Source organism: Chanodichthys erythropterus, chromosome 8 (genome assembly GCF_024489055.1).
Source record: "Chanodichthys erythropterus isolate Z2021 chromosome 8, ASM2448905v1, whole genome shotgun sequence".
In the NCBI taxonomy this organism is placed as follows: domain Eukaryota; kingdom Metazoa; phylum Chordata; class Actinopteri; order Cypriniformes; family Xenocyprididae; genus Chanodichthys; species Chanodichthys erythropterus.
In genome coordinates, this window is record NC_090228.1 from 27710344 (window position 1) to 27731417 (window position 21074).

Here is a 21074-nt window from a genome sequence, read left to right on the forward strand (position 1 = left end):
AAGTGAAAGAAATCCCAGAGCTGCTGTTCAACACGACAGTTCAGAGGAAACAGAACGAGTTTCATCTTTCTTCAGTTGTTTTCATGTGTGTGTGTCGTCTTATGATGTGTCATACGTCACTTCTGGGTCTTTACAGTTTTTTAATTACTTTAGTGCAATTTTCACAAGCAATTGGTACATTTTCACAAACTCTTAGTATTAATATCCCAACTAATCATCAAAAGTGCACTTCATTTCAGCATATTTTCAATTGTGTGAGCACAATACACAAAATCATAAAGTATCATTTTCACAACGCAAAATAAGTGTTTCATCTTTATACAGTAACTGACTTTCATAATGCTATTACTATAAATCTTTTGATTTGCATCTCTTCTCATTCAGTTTAATGCATTTGTCTATTATTTAATTCAACTGGTTAATCAATGAATCATTTGGTACATCTCTAGATTTCTATGGATACAGTTCCTATAGATATAGTTTCTGTTTGCAATTTCCAATATGGATATCTTAGATTATAACCACTATGTTCAAAATGTGTGTGTGTGTGTGTGTGTGTGTGTGTGTGTGTGTGTGTGTGTGTGTGTGTGTGTGACAGAGAGATTTGTAATTTGTGAACACAGATCAGGATTGAGTACGAGGGAAAAGAAACAGTCAATGACTATAACGTCAGATTGATCAGAAGAGAGACAGGTGACGTCAAATACAGCATTTTACATTACAGTTTGACATGTGATACTGTAAACAGATGGTAGAGACTGACACATTACTGTAACACACTATGGTTCAGTGAGAACATTTACTGTATTGGCAGCAAACTCTGTTCTAGCACAGAACATCATGGCCGTGTCATACTGACTGTTAAAGGACAGTAAAGAAGATCGTACTGTTGTGTTTCAGTGATTAAACCAGATGTTCTCATTACATATCACAACGATCTTGTGTTTGAAACAGTGATTATGAAGAATGAAAATATGTACAGCTAGAATGAAAACATGAGATCAGGTTTTGTGTTACAAGATCAGTTTGGATTTTTGTGTTTTGAAAATGTACAGCAAGTAAAACCCTGCACAAAGCAGAATGTGGTAAGCAGGACGAGGCCGAGGGCCGTGAGAAACTCGAGACCGGTGTGGCACACAGCTGACACTCATTAACACTCTGCCCTCGTCCTCATCGCTACACAGTAATTAGGAGTTTACTGAGGCAAAAGACATATTGGACCCTAATCTAAAATCTCAAAATTATTTATGCAGTTGTAACTGTGGTGAAAATTTCATTGCACATCTGAGCTTCATTAAAAACACTGTAAATAATTAATCTACATGCACTTTCCTCTGCAGTGCAAACATGGATTTTGTTGATACTAAATTTAATTTCTTCTATTGTTTAATTTTTTCAGTGCTATACAGACCTAAATACAGACTGAAATTGATCACGTTGTTTTCATTTAAAATTGTCAAAAGTTGATTAAGAACCACCTTCTCCATTATTTTAGCCAAAAATGGCCATTTTTAGATCAGTCTATAATTACTGAACACTGAAGAGTCCAGACTCATTTATTTTTTAAAAGGCTACACCAAGACAGACTTAAAATAGGACAGGACCAAGTAAAGTTCAGGTACAGTTTTTATCGAGCCAGATCAGCCTAAAAAATAATACATTTACAAAACAAAATTAGCATAAATATTTCCCCAAATGCTCACACAAATGCATCTTACCTAAATAAATTAAAAATGCTTACACAAATAAGTATATACCAAGTTCTTGAATTAATTTCCATCACACATTTATGAATTATGTATTTATGGATCGCTGAATCTGCATTTGTGAATCGTCACACGTGTGTGAACTGCTCTGAATTTGTGTCCTGGCAAGTTAATATTCATAAATATCTTTTTTTTGTAGGATGTTCTGTTTAGCCAATCACAGCAAGCTTTTAATCCACCAATCAAAATGCTCCTTACTGAACAGACTCAAGAAGATCAACGCTGCACTTGTACTGTGCATTGTTACATGATCGGGTCCTTTTTAGTGTATAAAGACATTTTAATGGGTGCTCCCTTTTTAGGCACCTGATTATAGTTTATACAAAATCACATTATGATTTATATCATTCACACAAAATACAGTTAGCCTGCTGTCTTATACACCAAAGCTGCACATACCCTGTTTATTCAGATCAATCTGTACAGTTATTAAACAAGTGTTAATTGTCCAGATATTTCATTTAATAACAATAATTATGTAATGTGTTCTGTTATAGTAGTAGCATCAGGTTTGCAGTAACTTTTGATCAGGCATTAAAAAAAGCTACCTCTACCTGAGGGTATTTTTGTTTGTTTTTGAACACTAGACCAGGGCTGGCGATTCCACATTCAGTTCTTTCTGCACAGCTTACTGTATAATACCATGATAAACTCCTTTGGAAGATCCTCATTAAAGGTACAGACACAGGCTTCGTTGACATCTTCATGTCTCACTTGATCTCCTTCGCACTTTCTAATATCCCGCCATTACTAACTGCAATAAATGATAACGAATTGTGATTGAATGGTAATTTTGTTCTCCAAAATAAACTATGATGAGATTGGCTACCTTTGTTTAGGCTATTCTTGCGTGACAGAAGACTGATACTTGCTTTTATGATCATCTAGCAATAAAGATGAAATACGGGGCAAAACTTTTTTTTTTTCATAATAAGTTGAGACACTAAAAACAGATCTTTTTCTTTTTGTCCTGCAGCTGTGGACGGTGAAGGATGATGGCCTCTGTGAAAGATCTGCTTGATAAATCACTGAATGAACTGGTACAAGCTGAACTGAAGAAGTTCCAGTGGCATTTAGTGAACGATCATGAGTGTATATCAAAGTGTGAAATGGAGAATGCAGATAGGTTAGACACAGTGGATAAGATGGTGGCACGTTTTGGACCAGAAGAAGCTGTGAAGATCATGGTGGAGATCCTGAAGAAGATGAACCAGAATAATCTGGCTGAGCAGCTAGAGAACAAACACAAGCAAGGTAAAATTAAAATGAACTTGTTAAATGTGCTGTTTAAAATATAAATAAAATGTGAAACTACTTAATTGATTTTGTATAAATATATGTGAAATAATAAAGTTGTATTATTTTTCTATAACTGATGTCTCACAGAGTGAATGTTTAGAGAATAAGTGAATAACTGCTTTTTTATCTGAATCTTTCATCTCTCTGTTTTGCAGATGTGTTTGTGTGGTTTAATGTCACAGTATTTTCATCCTGATCTCTTTCTCTCTCACACAGCTCAGGCTGAGGACAGTATTGATGATCCTGCACTTGTTGGACCCAGTTCAAAACCGACAGAGGGTAAATAATGATCACTGTACAGAGAATCCCCAAACTCAGCCACTTTATCCTGGGTTATAGAATAACTCATAAATTAACGACTGCTTTTTTAGCTGAATCTTTCATCTCTCTGTTTTGCAGATGTGTTTGTGTGGTTTAATGTCACAGTATTTTCATTCTCATCTCTCTCCACAGCTCAGGCTGAGGACAGTATTGATGATCCTGCACTTGCTGGAGTCAGTTCAAAACCTCTGCAGGGTAAATAATGATCTGAATACATTTTGTCAATCATCAATACAAAATGAATACATTTTTTAAATATAGAGATAGTATATTAAAAGCACATTTTAGTTCATATTTTATGGTGTCTCAAAATAGCACAGTTGAGTACACATAGATGATGTTAAAATTATCTTAATATACTAACAATTCTTCTTTAGTAGTTCTTAAGTACAAAATTAGTACACGAAAATAGAGCACATTATAGAAGTATACTTTTTTCACCTGAGTACATTGCAATGCTGATAAGCCATGTTCAGTAACAACTTTTGAATGTGAAATAAAAAGTAAATGTTGTGTTTGTGATATAGTACACAACCACTGATCAGTTGCGCACTGCAAACGCGTCATATGTGAATGCACAAAAGTGCGTGCTGCTCCTGCATCGCATGCACATAGGCATGACGGTGGTGCTTCTCCGCTCTAATCCCTGCTTTGTCTTTTTTTTTTTCATTTCAACAAAATAATACCCAAAGCTTAAAGCCTCAAGAATTACCTATGTTAGGGCGACCATATTACCTATGTGCACATGTCTGAATGTTTAATATGGTGCTGTAAATTGACCTGCTGCAACTAATGCTGTTGCTAATATGTCGTTAATCTGACGTAATTACGTAAAATTAAGGAACAATAGTTGCCCCCTTAAATTTATTTTCCAGTGTAATTTTTTCCTTTATAAATTCCTTTTAAAATAAATAATGTTTTAAATAGGGCTGGGCGATATACATCGCATGCGATTGTCACGCACATTTCGTCAGTAAAGCCGGTTCCCTGATTACCGCTAAATCGCCATCACCTGCTTTCAAATGGAGCGGCATTTAATAGACAGAGCCGTAGATCACTGACAAGCTATGCAATATCGTATTCATGTCGCAGATGAATCGCCTTCAATAATGAACACGATATTGCGTAGCTTGTCAGTGATCTACGGCTCTGTCTATTAAATGCCGCTCCATTTGAAAGCAGGTGATGGCGATTTAGCGGTAATCAGGGAACCGGCTTTACTGACAATCGCATGCGATATATCGCCCAGCCCTAGTTTTAAATATAAAAAAGTTCAAAAGAGAAATATGCAGTAAGTAATACTTCAGTCTTATCTTACTATATTACCTACATAATATTAATTTATTTATATATTTTATATAGATTTATATAGACTTTTTTTTTCAAACAACAGCGGTGGACAGGGGTCAGCATGGGCACTATGCAGCCCCATACGCAACAAACTGTCATGGGGTCCGCCCATGACCCTGTTGCTGGTTCACCGCTGTTCCTACTTTGGACCACTTTTGATAGATACTGACCACTGCAGACCGGGATCATCCCACAGGAGCTGGAGTTTTGGAGATGCTCTGACCCAGTCAACTAGCCATCACAATTTGGTCCTTGTCAAACTCACTCAAATCCTTACGCTTGCCCATTTTTCCTGCTTCTAACACATCAACTTTGAGAGCAACATGTTCACTTGCTGCCTAATATATCCAAACACTAACAGTTGCCGTGATGAAGAGATGATCAGTGTTATTCACTTCACCTGTCAGTGCTCATAATGTTATGCCTGATCAGTGTATATTGTTATCGTGAATTAAAAACACACATATCGCGATATGAGATGTAATATTTTGATCTTTCACCCCTACAAGCTGTGTTTAAGAGTGAAGACATTTCCATGCAGTCAACTTAAGCATAAGTGTGATTCATTTGAATAGTAGAAGCACAGTTTTCAAGTTACCACACATGTGTGATTATTTTTGTAATAGGAATATCAGCTTTTAAATAAAATAATAAAACCGGATCACTTTTTGCTGATTTTTTCCCTCTTTCTCAAAGGCTCAGCTGCAGAGGACAGTAAAGCTGCTCTTCATGAGATCAGCCACAGACTGAAGCTCAAATTAAAACAGGAGTGTGAACGAATATTGGTTGGTAATTCTGAGAGGGGTCGTCAGAAATACCTGAACGATATTTACACTGATCTATATGTGGTGGAGAATGAGACTGGAGGAATAGTGAGTGAACACGAGGTGAGACAGATCGAATTCAAACTATTTGATGCCAAGGACACACCAATCCAGTGCAATAACATTTTTAAAGTCCATAACGGTCGACAAAACAAAAAAGTGTTGACGATGGGCATCGCAGGGGTAGGAAAAACAGTCTCTGTCAATAAATTCATCCTTGACTGGGCTGAAGGAAAAGACAATCAGGATATTGCCTTAATTTTCCCTCTTCCATTCCGTAGCCTGAATTTGATTAAAGAAGAGTACAGTCTCATAGGATTGCTTCAGAAATACTTATTTAGTAGTCCTGAAGAACTGCCTTCTCTTCCTGATGGTGATGGTAAAATCATGTTCATCTTTGATGGGCTGGATGAATGTCGCTTCCGTTTGAACTTTAAAAAGAATGATGGATTTACAGATGTTCACAAAGAGACAAGAGTGAGTAGGATAGTTACAAGCCTGATCAAGAAACAAATGGTTCCTTCTGCTCTCATTTGGATCACATCCAGACCAGCAGCAGCCACTCTGATACCCCGAAACTACATTGATCAGGTGACAGAGGTGCGAGGATTCAATGATGAGCAGAAAGAGCAATACTTCAACAAAAACAGCAGTCCTGAGGTTGCTGGAAACATCATCCGTCATATCAGGAAATCCAGGAGCCTGTACATCATGTGCCACATCCCCGTCTTCTGCTGGATCTCTCTCACTGTTCTTCAGCCTCTACTGACTCGAAAGAGCAATGACAAAACACCCACAACTCTGACAGGGATGTACACAAACTTCTTACTTACTCAGCAGCAACAGATGAAATCAAAATACAGTTGTGACCCTGAGCCTAAAGCCAACCCCAGGTCTTTTGATGAGATTATCCTAAAGCTTGGGAAACTGGCCTTTCAACAGCTGGAGAAAGGAAATCTGTTTTTCTACAAAGAAGATCTTGAGGAATGTGGACTAGATGTCAGTGAAGGGTCGGTGTTCTCTGGGTTATGCACTCAGATCTTTCAGGAGGAAAAAGCTGTTTCAGCAAGAAACGTTTACAGCTTTGTTCATCTCAGCATCCAGGAATTCCTTGCTGCTCTCTATGTGTTTTTGATTAGCAAAGATGAGAAAGCAAAGCTACTTTTTCAGTCCCAGAGAGAAAAACTGACATGGACACTGTCCAGAAAGACACAGTTTCAGCTTCATAAAGCTGTGATCAAGAAGGCTTTACAAAGCGAGAACGGACACCTAGACCTTTTCCTCCGGTTCCTCCTGGGTCTCTCTTTGGAGTCCAATCAGAGTGACCTGAAGGAATTAGTGCCAGAACTGGAACTCAAAACAGAGAAAATGAAAAGCACTGTTGACTATATCAAAAAGAAAATAGAGATGGAGGAATCTGTGGAGAGGACCATCAATCTCTTCCACTGTCTGAGTGAACTGAAAGATGACTTTGTGGATGAAATCCAGAAAAACCTGAGCTCAGGAAATCTTTCAGAAAATAATCTCTCCTCTGCCCAGTGGTCTGGTCTGGTGTTTGTGCTCCTGATGTCAGAAGAGATTCAAGAGAAGTTTGAACTGCAGAAATACAGAAGATCTGATGAAGCAGTGATAAGACTCCTGCCAGTGATCAAAAACACAAGAAAAGCACTGTAAGAGTCTTCTTTACATTCATTTATATGCACTTTTGGTCTTTTGTAGTTGGGACTTCTTTTTACATGGATGACTTGTTGGCCAAGACAGAAAAAAAGAATACATGTAAATGTAAATCAATGTGCGTGATTATATTAAATGACAAATTGTCTCCACAATCAGACAAGTTGAACCTGAGTTTTATTATTCTTAATTGTATCATAAATTAAAAAAAAAAAAATACAGGTTTGATGTTTTATGAAAATTGTTTTAGCTTTGCTTACATCGCTACAGTCAAAGGTTTTTCCAAGTTATCTATGCTCTAGATTATAAACACTACTTAAGAAGCATTGATATCACTGATTGTTGTTGTGCGCTACACAGGCTACAGTGCTGTAAGCTCACTGCTCAGTGCTGTAAGAGTTTGTCATCAGTTCTACAATCCTCAAACTTTCTGAGAGACCTGGACCTGAGTAACAATGACCTACAGGATTCAGGAGTGAGGCTTCTTTCTGATGGACTGAAGAGCAGTAAGCTGGAGATACTGAGGTTTGAGTTTAAATGCTTTATTTATTTATTTATTTATTTATTTATTTATTTATTTATTTATTTATTTATTTATTTTCCATTACGTTAATTATTTATAAACACACAGATAAGATTGATTCTGTATGCAATTACATTTTGTTTTTATTGTTCAGATTTTCCACCTGTAATCTCACTGCTCAGTGTTGTGAGAGTTTGTCATCAGTTCTACAATCCTCAAACTCTTTCCTGAGAGACCTGGACCTGAGTAACAATGATCTACAGGATTCAGGAGTGAAGCTTCTTTCTGATGGGCTGAAGAGTCCAAACTGTCAGCTTGAGATACTGAGGTTTGAGTTTAAATGCTTTATTTATTTATTTTTCCATTAAGTTAATTATTTAAAGGTGCCATATAATTGAAAATTAAATTTACCTTGGCATAGTTGAATAACAAGAGTTCAGTAATTGTAATGGAAATGACATACAATGAGTCTCAAACACCATTGTTTCCTCCTTATGTAAATCTCATTTGTTTAAAAGACCTCCGAAGAACAGGCGAATCTCAACATAACACTGACTGTTACGCAACAGTCGGGATCATTAATATGTACACCCCCAATATTTGCATATGCCAGCCCACGTTCAAGGCATTAGACATTCAAGGCATTAGATATTAGACGTCTGGATCTGTGCACAACTGAATCATCAGACGTTATGCAGGTAAGCAAGCAAGGACAACGCGAAAAATAGCAGATGGAGCAATAATAACTGACATGATCCATGATAACATAATATTTTTAGTGATATTTGTAAATTGTCTTTCTAAATGTTTCGTTAGCATGTTGCTAACGTACTGTTAAATGTGGTTAATGTTACCATCGTTTCTTACTGTATTCATGGAGACAATTTTCAAACACTTGCAGTCTGTATACTTCATAAACACAACTTTATTCTTTATAAATCTCTCCAACAGTGTGCAATGTTAGCATTAGCCCGTTAGCCACGGAGCATAGCCTCAAACTCATTCATAATCAAATGTAAACATCCAAATAAATACTATACCTACATGATCTGATGCATGCAGCATGCATGACAAACACTTTGTAAATATCCATTTTGAGGGTTATATTAGCTGTGTGAACTTTGTTTATGCAATGTATTATAGAGTCGCGAGCTCGGGGGCAGGGAGTGCACCAAAATAGGCAGTTAAAAAAAAAAATCTTGTTTTGTGAAAAAGCGTTCTAGGGCACCTTTAAAAACACACTGCTAAGACTGATTCTGTATGCAATTACATTTTGTTTTTATTGTTCAGGTTTTCCATATGTAATCTCACTGCTCAGTGTTGTGAGAGTTTTTCATCAATTCTACAATCCTCAAACTCCTTCCTGAGAGAGCTGGACCTGAGTAACAATGACCTGCAGGATTCAGGAGTGAAGCTTCTTTCTGGTGGACTGAAGAGTCCAAACTGTCAGCTGGAGATACTGATGTAAATGGTTTTAAAATAATTAACAAAATGCTATCACAATAAATGATTATCACTGAATGTGACATTTGTTCTCAATGTAATGGAAATAGTCAATGGAAACTGATCGGGCCCGATACCAAGCTCATGTACTTGTACTCATACGTTCGTTGAATCATTCTTCAGATTCTTGACTTGTCACCTTCGGAATAAGCTCAACACAGTTGATTGATCGCCATAGAAAATCACTGGTTCGGTGGATGGAATCAAAAGTTGCTATTGTGAATGGCACACACTCTATTGCTGTACATGTTTAGAAAAGTGAATGAATACTTTGGTACATTTCCACTAACACTTTTGTTACTTTTATGACTGAATCTACAGAAAATAACAGCATGCAAACTGCACAGGTCAGTGTGTGATAGTGACTGGTCAGATTGTCAAACTAATGTCATGTGGACTTTTGCTGTGTGTGTTTGTAGATTGTCTGGCTGTATGGTGACAGAGGAAGGCTGTGGTTATGTATCTTCAGCTCTGAGTTCGAACCCCTCACACCTGAAAGAGCTGGACCTGAGCTACAATCACCCAGGAGATTCTGGAGTCAAGCTACTCACTGATACACTCAACCAGCAAAACTACAGACTGGATAAACTCAAGTATGTTGAGCAGGAAGAGTTTGACTTTATTTCTTTCAAACATTTATAAAAGTTCTTACTGAGAATAAACAGAGGTTTAGCTGCAGTTACACTACAGGGCTGTTGAATGCTTGATTCTGATTGTTTGACAAACTTTTTGAAGTGCTCAAATATTGTCAAGTAAATGCAGAGCTAAAGTAGTTCCAGGCAGGTCTCAAATAAATTAGAGCATGATTTTTCCCGCTCTATGTCCAATACAAATAAACACAAATGCAATACAGACACACACTAACACACACACATTCAAACATAAACATGCACAGAAATGTGTCAGTGCTGCCCCACGACTTCATCAGTAAAATAGTTTCACAATTAATGTAGTATGCCTGAAAAAGTGACTGTAGTAAGTGATGTCCGATATCTAGCTTTCCTCAAGGGGTGTTGGTAAAAACACAGGATCCAATCAGCTTCATCCAAAGGAAGTTTATTTGTTCCTAACACAATGGTAACTTTCATCCAGGCTGTACACAACACAGCTGTACAAGGGCTTTACAGAATTAAAGGGTTAGTTCACCAAAAAATTTAAATTCAGTCATTAATTACTCACCCTCATGTCATTCTACACCCGTAAGAACTTCATTTATCTTCAGAACACAAACTAAGATATTTTTGATGAAATCCAATGGGTCCGTGAGGCCTGCATTTACAGCAAGTTAATTTACACTTTCAATGCCCAGAAAATTAGTTTTTTTTTTTTTGGCACACAAAAAGTATTCTTGTCGCTTCATAACATTAAGGTTGAACCACTGCAGTCACATGAACTGTTTAAAATATAGTCTTTGCTACCTTTGCTAGTCTCTGGGCATTGAAAGTGTAAATTAAAGTTCACCCAAAAATGAAAATGATGTCATTTATTACTCACTCTCATGTCGTTCTACACCCATAAGAGTTCATTTTCAAAACACAAATTAAGATATTTTTGATAAAATCCGATGGCTCAGTGAGGCCTGCATCTCCAGCAAGACAATCAACACTTAGAGAAAGCTACTTAAGACATATTTAAATCAGTCCATGTGACTACGGTGGTTCAACCTTAAAATTGTAAAGTGACGGGAATACTTTTTTTGCACCAAAAATAACAAAATAATGACTTTATTCAACAATATCTTGTGATGGGAGATTTCAAAACACTGCTTCATGAAGCTTTGAATCTTCATGAATCTTGTGTTTCAAATCAAAGGTTTGGAGCGTCAAAGTCACGTGATTTTAGTAAACGAGGCTTTGTTACGTCATAAGTGTTTTGAAATTTCAATGGTTCACGTGACTTTGGCAGTTTGATTCACGCTCTGAACCTCTGATTCGAAACAAGATTCGTGAAGATTCGAAGCTACCTGATGAAAACAGGTGCACATGAGTACAGACTCGGTTTCTCAGTAATGAGGTAGTAATGTCACTGTTCTTTAAACAGTTAAGCTACCCTATTAGAGACACTGTTGCCAAACACACACACTCACACACACACACATACGAAACTACTCCGATCAGGTATAACATTATGACCACCTTCCTAATATTGTGCTGATTCCCCTTTTGCTGCCAAAACAGCCCTGACGTGTCGAGGCATGGACTCCACTAGACCCCACTAGAACATAGTTCATTTATGTGGGAAGAAGGAGGCTGGAACCAGCAAACGTTCAACACACTTTAATACAAAATATACAAATTCAAAACAAAAATAAAATAGCGGCTGTCCCTCACAGATGACTGCTGCATACTAACACAATAAAAACATAAATCCAGGCCTGGTCCTCTTTCGTCCTTCACTGTCGTCCCTTCTCCCTTTATGCTTCCGTGAGAGATATGAGACCGGTGCAGTGCGCAGGTGACACTCCTTAAGACGGGCGTACACGGTGCAAATTGTGTACGATTTTTCGACCTGCCAATTTCCGAAGCAATCGCACAAAGTTCCTTGTGAGTGTGACACTTCCTTGTGTGTGTGTGTGTGTGAGCATGCGAGCGGAGTGCGAGCTCAGCATCCTTTTTGACATGCTGGATAGAAAATAGGCCTATGTGAAATAAGTTTTTTTTTCTCATTGACTATAGTTGTTTAAGCCTTTTGTCACATTTAATTTCTTAAATACTGGAGAGAATAAACTATTATAATTAGCATATATAGCACTCAAGTGCACACATAAGCTTGCCATAAAGAATCAGCAAAATAAATGATTATGAATGTGACAAAAAAACCCCAGCAAGAATCAGAAACATTTTAATTGTTTAATAATCTAATGTTTTCTAAATCACTGTCGGCTGCAAAGATGAAGTTGACATTTCTGACTCTCATCATCTTTGCAGTGGATGTGCCTAGAGAATGCACATTTCTTTCGGATTACATCATCAGAGTAGCCCATTTCTTTTCGTTTTGAATTATTTAGTTTAAAAGAAGACATTTCAAGCTTTCTATATATATTTCTCAGCCTTTATGTTGAGTTTCAGTTCATTTAGCCTATAAGACGTGCTCCAGTTCATGTGCAAGTGATCGCGCCTGCGCCCCCATATCATGATTATATTGTCAGCTATATTCATGTAGCACTCCCCTCAGTATTTATATTAACTAGGGCAGAGCTTTGGGTTCTTTTAAGGTATTAATTGAATGTGTTTAACACTTATTAACTCAGTTTTAAATGTTATCTTGGATCTTTCTTTTAAAGTACACACATGAAATGTTTTCCTAACCTAACTATGAATTCACCTTTCTTAAGTTGTAGTTTTAATAAATATTTTAACCGTGTGTCTGTGTATGTCTCTCCCCAAATAAAATAATAACCTCTTTCCAGGTGAATAATAAAATAACACAACACAACTCTCAGTTATTTACTTAAAATATAATTTATCTCAAAGGAAATAAGCAAATTACATAAAAATAGGCCTGATGCGTGGCTTGGGTTCGTAGTGGCCCAAAACGTAATGGCCGCTTCACTTGTCAGCGAGCAAACAAAACGAAAGATACCTTGCGCTAATGTTTCTGTCCCGGCCTTTCACCAACAGTCATGGGTGCAGTCGCATCATCCGATCAGCATTACAACACGAAGTCGGTCTCTCTTTTCTCCTCCAAGTTTTCAGAAAAGCTCACGAGTGAAATCCTGGTTGCTTCAAGCTCTATATGAGTCCTCTCTCTGTCTTCAGATCGAAAGCAGCAGATAACCTCCTCAAACAGTTCAACTGAGAATCAAACTTTAACTAGAAAATGTCGTTCACTTGTAATGAACTGACTCCAGCATGTACTTCAATGTAACTCAGCGTTAGCATTAGCAATAGCACAAAAGTAAACAGTCTTTGAACTCTGCGTAGAAATTCCTCCCGTTTCTCAATATACACCTTGTCACTCTTCTCATCTGGTTGTTGTACAAACAATCATCAGAAACAAGCCACATACTGAGTTCGTTGTGCACTACTAATTCTACTTTTTACTCAGAAAATTCTACCTTTTTACTTCTACCTTTTCACTCCCACCTTCTGTAGTCCCCTCCCCCACTCCGTGCTGCCAGCCCGACCATCACTCTACTGCCGATTGTTATTAACCCCATAAATGCTGGTTTAGACAGTTTTCAGAAATACCTTATCTTTTACATAAAACAATAAACATACAATCATTTTGTCAATCAATTTTAACAGTTTTAACCTAACATGAAATTCAACAACATATAATAATTTTGAAACTGCTTTTAACTATATACTATACTATACTATGCTAACTACTATACTGCTTAGCTATTATATACTCTTATTAAATGATACTACAAGCATTACTTATTACTTCATGTTTTTAACTGGGTTACATTTGCTTCTGATTTATTAAATCCAGATAATTGGTTGATGAAACATTGATTAAAATTAAGATACAATTTTTACAAAACGAAATTCACTTTAAAGAAAGGCTTACTACAAAACAAAACTTAATGAAGTGGTCAAAATCATGTCTGACCCACTCCATGTCTCCAGATGTAATGCGCATCTTATGAGGTATTTATCTTACTCATGCTGTTCAATTGTCTTAATCAAATAGATGAAAAATAACATTGTAATAGGCATATTTAAACATAAATATTAAACTAAATATGTTTTCTTTAATGGCTACCAACACGTATAGTACAGTAGTACAGAGAAATTTCATGTCGTGATCAAGAGCGGATAATGAATCGGATCAAGCAGAATTTATTTTCTAACTGTAGCTCTTGGGCGATCCCAAGAGTGGCAAACACTGCTTGACACATCATACCGCGCTCGCCCAAAGTTCAGCGAGTTTATCCTCCTTTTTCAATGGTCCAAATTCACCGTGGCGCTGTCATCTTCATCTTTCTTCTATGGTTTTTCATAGCTCCTGATTGGTCAATTTCAGATAGACTGAAAAAACAGCTTGTTCAACCACACGTGTCGAATTCAAACCGATAGCTCCCAAACTCTTTTGACATGTTTAAAAATGATCGGGAGTCGGGAAGGGCTCGTAATTCCTCGCACATGATACGAGCCGTGACCATACGAGCATCAAAGATTTCCACACGATTGAAAAAAATCACCTGCGAGCTCGTCAGCACCAAAAATCACACCGTGTACGCCCGCCTTTAGCAAATTACGCCACCGGCCTCACGCTGTTCCCTCACAGCTCTCGCTCCGGCCTGCTTGTCACATAACCCCATCATCATTTCATCTTTGCATACTAACTGTTAAATAAATCTTATTCAAATGTTCTCTTGCCTCCCGAGTCTTTCTGGTAGAACTGATTTCCTGCACCTGTGGACCGTGTGTGAGTTTGAGATTAGAGGCCTTGTTGCCATAATTGGGCAGCGGGATTTATGCAGTGTTTTGTTTTGCTCCGGACTGATTTTCCTTCCAGAATTATGTTTATATTCTTTTTGTAATAAATCGACTATTAGAACGAGCTGTGTCCGTAACAGACCTGGTTGGTAATGTACTTAGCCTTACAATTGTCCAAAATTAAAATTGTTTTGTGTGTGTGTGTGTGTGTGTGTGTGTGTGTGTGTGAGTGAGATAGAGAGAGAGAGTGTGTGTCTGAGGATGTGTGAGTTTGTTTACTGACTAACTGTATGACTGTGTGTGTTTTCTAGTGTGGATCATGGGGGAGAATTCAGGATAACAGCAGGACTACACAAATGTATGTCTACACACACACACACACACACACACACACACACACACACACACACACACACACACACACACACACACACACTCTCATACAAACACATATACACACAGTATCTGTCAAATGATGCTGTTTAATAATAAATAATAACTACAATACATTTAGATCACTGTTATTCAAATTATCTCTAAGACAGTAATATACTACTGTAAATGAAAAGTGTTTTATAAAGAGTATATTATTTTACAATAGGACGTTACAATACTTCTGTCTTAATTTCTTCACTTAAGCTGTTATATTGGCAGAAACCTGCAGTTTCAGTTCAGTTTATAAATGCATCTTATTACAAATCAGGTGAAATACTGTAATCAACTGTCCACAAAAAATGTTGGATATAATGCGACTGTGAAAACTGAGTGTAACCGGTGCTCGCTGCGTTCCCAAATGCAGATTAAACTCAAAGCACATGCAGAGATGGAGTTCACTGCATTCATTCACTGTGAACTGACATGTGGAAAACAAGCTGATAGAGTGAGCAAAGTGTGCTCTTCACTCTGAAACATGCAGCGCAACGGGCTACAAACTTACTTAATTTTCGTCTTTTTTTATTTTATAAGGGCACAAAGCCATATCATGCTTTTTATTTTAGTTTCTTTGAGAGATGCTTTGCCAAAGCAATGACACAAAACATAAAGATTTATCTTATTATGAGACGTGTAAAATATCTTTGGTTCAAACTGTGTTTCTTTAAAATCTGTGTACACCTGGTCACTTCATGTGTTTTATCTGATGGGATAGCTATCCGATCATTAAAAGACCTGGGCCCTTAAGAATAGTCTTAAGTTTTGACTTAAGTGTCAAAAATACTTAGTAAAGAGTAGAACTTTTATAAGTGCAACTTTTAGTAAAGTATAAGTGTAAGCCGTGCGGCTCACTTATGCCCAGCGTGATGTGCGGCCAGCGACACCGGGTATTAAAACTTGGTCTGCGATTGAGTGGCCCTTATAACACTCTCTTCCATTGAATCACATTTCAAAAGGGCAGAAAACATGAACATAAGGAATATAATATACAGAAAACATACCTGAATAAAAGAGACAAATAAGCAGCCTCAGATTGAGTGGCCCTTATAACACTCTATAAACAAATGATGCACCTCCATTACCATGTGCTGGTCTCACATAAAAGACAGAAATATACCTCAAAGAATGTAAAATGACGAAAAGAATCCCAAGGATAGATAAAATAGTACTTTACACATAGATTTGGGTAGAAATACAGATATAAAATATATAATTAAGATATAATTAAAATAGGGATTATTATAACAAATCATGAAATTAACAGGATGACAAAAGAAACCTACCTCTTCCATTGAATCACATTTCAAAAGGGAAGAGGAGGAGACAGGACAGGAAATTAGGTCATACTGTTGACCACGCAACACTTAAAGGGGAAGCGCACCTTTAGATCAGGTATCATATATATATAAGAGAACAATTTTGTGTGAATTATAACAATATGTAGTCGTATACTTTGTATAGCTGTTACATAAGCCAGATTCTTAAGTGCTGACTTAAGTGTTGTGAACTAAAGACTACAATGATGTCAACTCAAAATGGCCAAGTAATTTATTCCTGTGATCAAAGCTGAATTTTCAGCATCATCACTCCAGTCTTCAGTGTCACATGATCCTTCAGAAATCATTCTGATATGATTATTATCAGTGTTTTATTTGTTGTTTTTTGAAAGAAATTAATACTTTTATTCAGCAAGGACGCATTAAATTGATCAAAAGTGACAGTATAGACATTTATAATGAAAACGTATCTTGTTATTTCGACATATTAAATGGTTATTTCAAGATATTAAGTCGTTATTTCAACATGATAAGTCGTTATAACGACATCATAATATCCTGTTATTTCAAGATATTAAGTCGTTATCTATCAAGTATCATACGTATCAAGTATCATACATATCATATGTTGTCTATCAAGTATAATAAAGGACGCGCATCTGTCAATGTCTTCAGTGGCGCAACATTAACGTATTGGATCACAATACTAGCTTTTACTGTGATCGCCGTGGCAAAAAAGGCATTTATTTTCAATAAAAATGAAAAAAATGTTCTAAAAGTGCAAATAATTTTGATTCTATTTCGATAATAGCCACTAGAGGGCAGAATAAGACAGCGAATCAATTAAAGAATGCAATAGTTATGTTCATCTACTGTTACAAGTTGGTGCTCCAAAATCCCAGAGGGTTATCATGGGAATTTGCGTTCATCCCAGGCTAACCTTTATTGAGGTTAAATTTATTAGCCCATAGTAAATAAAACAATTTACAGTGCAAATAGCTGTATATCAGGGGTGTCAAACTTTCGGCCCGGTGTCCAATCTGATTTGAACTATAATAAAACATAGAGATGCACTAGTCTAGGGGCCAAAAATGTTTGTAAGCGTTTTTTTTTTTTTTTTTTTTTAATTATTATTATTCCGGGCTTGCAAACAAACTGCTTTATAATAATTTCCCAAAATTTAATGTGTATTTACGAAGTATGTAAACAGGACTTTAACACGCTGAATACGGACACAAAGATGAGAACAGACGCGCCAGTGGAGGAAGTACTGTACCATGCACAAGCTCACTGTTCGCGAAAAATAGGGAGAGTAATATAAATATTACAGTGGGATTGATATGAATGTATCTCTGAAGGGAACTGTATTCAGAAAAGATTTGATGGCTTTTCCTCTTATCTCCATATAAAGTAGTAGTATTAGCCTATATTTATCGAAAAGCACTGCTGTGTGTGTGTGTGTGTGTGTGTGTGTGTGTATAGCAGTAACCATGGAAACGCTGTATCACTGCTGTTCCATTTTCATTCAGTTCGTCTGCTGATTTTGTTTTATGTAGCATAATTTCACAAAGCTAAAGTAAGACCAGACCTAGTTTTTGCTGTTAATCTTCAAATTATTCAGTAATTTAAATTAAGAACAACTGCTCATGCTCATGTGCATAACATCTTTGCTGGGATTATGATAAAAATGCCTCTAATATCCAAATGCCAGTGTTTGCCTCTAATATCAAAGAGATATTTGTTTAAGGCCAGTTTGGCCTGTGAAAAAATAAACAACAAATAAATTTGCTTTAAAAAAAATCTGCAACCAGTATCAGAATCAGACGATTTGCTTCTTATAAAAATTGAAATTGGCCATGAAAAATCAAAATAGGTGATAATAAAAAATATTAAATAAAAAATCATTTTAAAAATCGAATGGTCTTTTCACGGTAAAAAAAAATAAAAATAGTTTTCTTGCAAATTAATTTGTTGTTCATATGTTTAATATTAATGCAACTATCAGCGCACTAAGGTTCTCAGAAGAAGGTCATTCGGCCCACATATGGTTCATTTCTTTCCAGTCCGTCCCTCAAACTAAAATGAGTTTGACACCCTGGTGCAAATTCTTGGGAAAATGAGATCCAGGCAGTAGATAAAGTTGATGAAAAATTATTTATTCATTACAATTAAATTTAGCCTCACATGCAAACTTTAATCGATAATGTAAATATTTAATAAAACCAAAAGGTAAAATAACAACCATAAAGAAGCAGTATATAGTTAATAATAAAATTTAGAGTATTGTAAAATCCAGAGTATTGTATCTAATAGATGAAAATCAAAAAGAATTAAAACATTAAGACATTTGCAGATAAGAGACAAGAAGCAGAAGCCCAGGAGAGCAAAGGAGGGAAGAAGCTGAATTATCAACAACTCAGTCCATATTATACCATGAGCATACAGGGAGATTCCCAACCCACTCAAACTGATGTTTCTGTTAAAACGAAAAAGGTTCATTTCACCCATTACGTCGTCCTCTGGTCCAGTGTCAAAAATAGTTGTTTTAACCCTTAGGGAATTTTGCAAATCTTGCACTATTAAATGTCAGCAAACACTGATTATGAAAAACATCACTTCTGCAGTACTTCAGGCGTCCAATGTCTAACCACAAACATGTCGACGTGACCTGTCACACCGGAACACTTGAAGAACAACTGAACATAACAAGCATACTCTTAAATAGAAAAGTGCAGGAGGTTAACAAAATCAAGAACTGCTATGAGACTATTATCAGTCTGTAAGTTATGATGACGAATCTAATTCTGAAGCATTCTCTGCAGTGATCACAGTAAAGGCAGTACCTGCACACACACACAAGGAAGAGAGGGAAGTCCCCCACTCGTAGGGTCAGTTAGTCAGTTGAGCCTGTTTGGCAGTTTTAGTGTCCTTCTTCATCCAGTACGTTGGGTCTCTCAGTCTGTCATGAGGGCCAGGTGGAGCATGAGGTTGACTCTGAATGCAGCCGTCTTTCTCTCTCTGGATCATGGCAGGATGTGTTGTTTCTGCATTAACTCAGTCTTTTCGTTGTCAGCCCTCAGAAGTTTCAGCTTCCTCTTTCAGGGGTTAGCTGGAATCAGGGGTGAGCTGAAGCCCATCAAACAGGTGCCTGCGTTTCTCTGCAGCCTGGGTCTTTGAGTCTCTTTCCCCCACTGGCATGCACAGTCCATTCACTCTTGTTTGTGTTGGGACATCTTCTTCTGCAAACTGAACACTCAGAAAATTGGCATAAATCAAATTGACCCCACACAAATTGTCATCACAATCGTATATGAGCAATCTGCTCTGCTTTTACTTATTTTAAGAGTCTCGTCCAATTGACGACAGCAGTTCTGTATTTTATTTAATATTTTATTTCTTTGCAGAAAATAGAGCAAGCAAGTTCTTCTTTGCAAAATGCAGAAAAGAGCAAACTAAACTATATTTCTAATTATCTGAAGATATAAATGATACTCACAAATACATCAAAATCAAACAAAACTAAATTAAACTTTACTTTCTTTACCTAAATCAATTCAATTTTAACTTAGTCACTCAATCTCGTTCTCATTCAACACTGTAACGAATGTGTAGTGGTTATTAATCAATTTATGGATGGAATATGAATATAATAATTCATAAGGTTATGAATAAATTATGATTCATATATCGACCCAATGGGGAATTAAACATATATTGTGAATCAATTACAACGAATTGTAATCAATTACATATATGATTAGTTCTGGTTATTAATAATTATTTAGAGAAACTGTTCGTTTGTCCAGCAAACTAAGTCCCTCACAGAACAGAGTTATTCTCTGGCCGTGAAAATAACTTGCATCAAAGCATAAAGCGATCAAAAAACGTTAAAGTGACTTGGTTTTCAGCTGAAAGAACAAACAGAACAAACGAGCGTGAATAACGTTTTAATATATGCAAACTACGAATACAGAGATTATACGTCTAAAATATATACAGAAGGTATACACATATATATACACGAGAATGAAAATGAAGAAAATACAGGGAAAGAAAGATGATCAAAGAATGGCAAATTACACAGTCAAACTTTTTTGAGAGAGCCAGCACAGAAATCAGTTTAGACAAATTTAAGGTAAATGATAATACTTGCTTATTGGTTCGAGTCCGTGAGTAGCAGTTTCAATGCGCCTGGCTGGGTTGGTCCTTTCCGAGAGGGTTTCTCCGGCGGGGTTTTCAAAAGAAGTTTAAACTTAAGTAACTTAACCGAAGAGAGAGAAGAGAGAGAGAGAGAGAGGAAGTGGTCCTCCCGAGCTGCGCGCGTGGTTGGGAAGCGCGGTCACCTGAGGCGTCCGGAGAGACGTGCACGAGACGATCGGGAGGTCACCGGGAGAACAAAGAAAAGTTGTGTGTCGTTGTTTTTATGGAAACCAAAGCTAACACACCTCCTGAATTGTAGCGGCCAATAGATGCGCAGCACTATTTCGCGGGCAAAGTTCCTTGGTTTGGTCTCCTAGATGAATTTGGCTATCAGATCGGATTTCGAGATCGAGTGCTTTCTTCACAGTATCATTAAACACATAGAAAAATGCATATGTCAGCCATGTGACCCACCTCAGTAAATAGCTCGAGTCCGGAGCTTTACAGAGAGATCAAACTCGACAGGTCAGAAAGGCATAGGAGAGAAGTTATGGTTTACAGACAGAATTATATCGTTT

The 21074-nt window shown here is 36.9% G+C and overlaps 1 protein-coding gene across 1 annotated transcript in view; it reads left to right on the forward strand.

Moving 5' to 3' along the window:
* Positions 1-2761: 2761 nt before the first annotated feature.
* LOC137024667 (NACHT, LRR and PYD domains-containing protein 12-like) overlaps positions 2762-21074 on the forward strand; it is a 192114-nt gene continuing 173801 nt past the window's right edge. Inside the window, exons 1-5 of the mRNA XM_067392463.1 lie at positions 2762-3020; positions 5433-7230; positions 7595-7759; positions 7912-8085; positions 9048-9221. Coding sequence (XP_067248564.1) covers positions 2762-3020; positions 5433-7230; positions 7595-7759; positions 7912-8085; positions 9048-9221 — 2570 coding nt within the window. The remainder of the gene's footprint in view (positions 3021-5432; positions 7231-7594; positions 7760-7911; positions 8086-9047; positions 9222-21074) is intronic.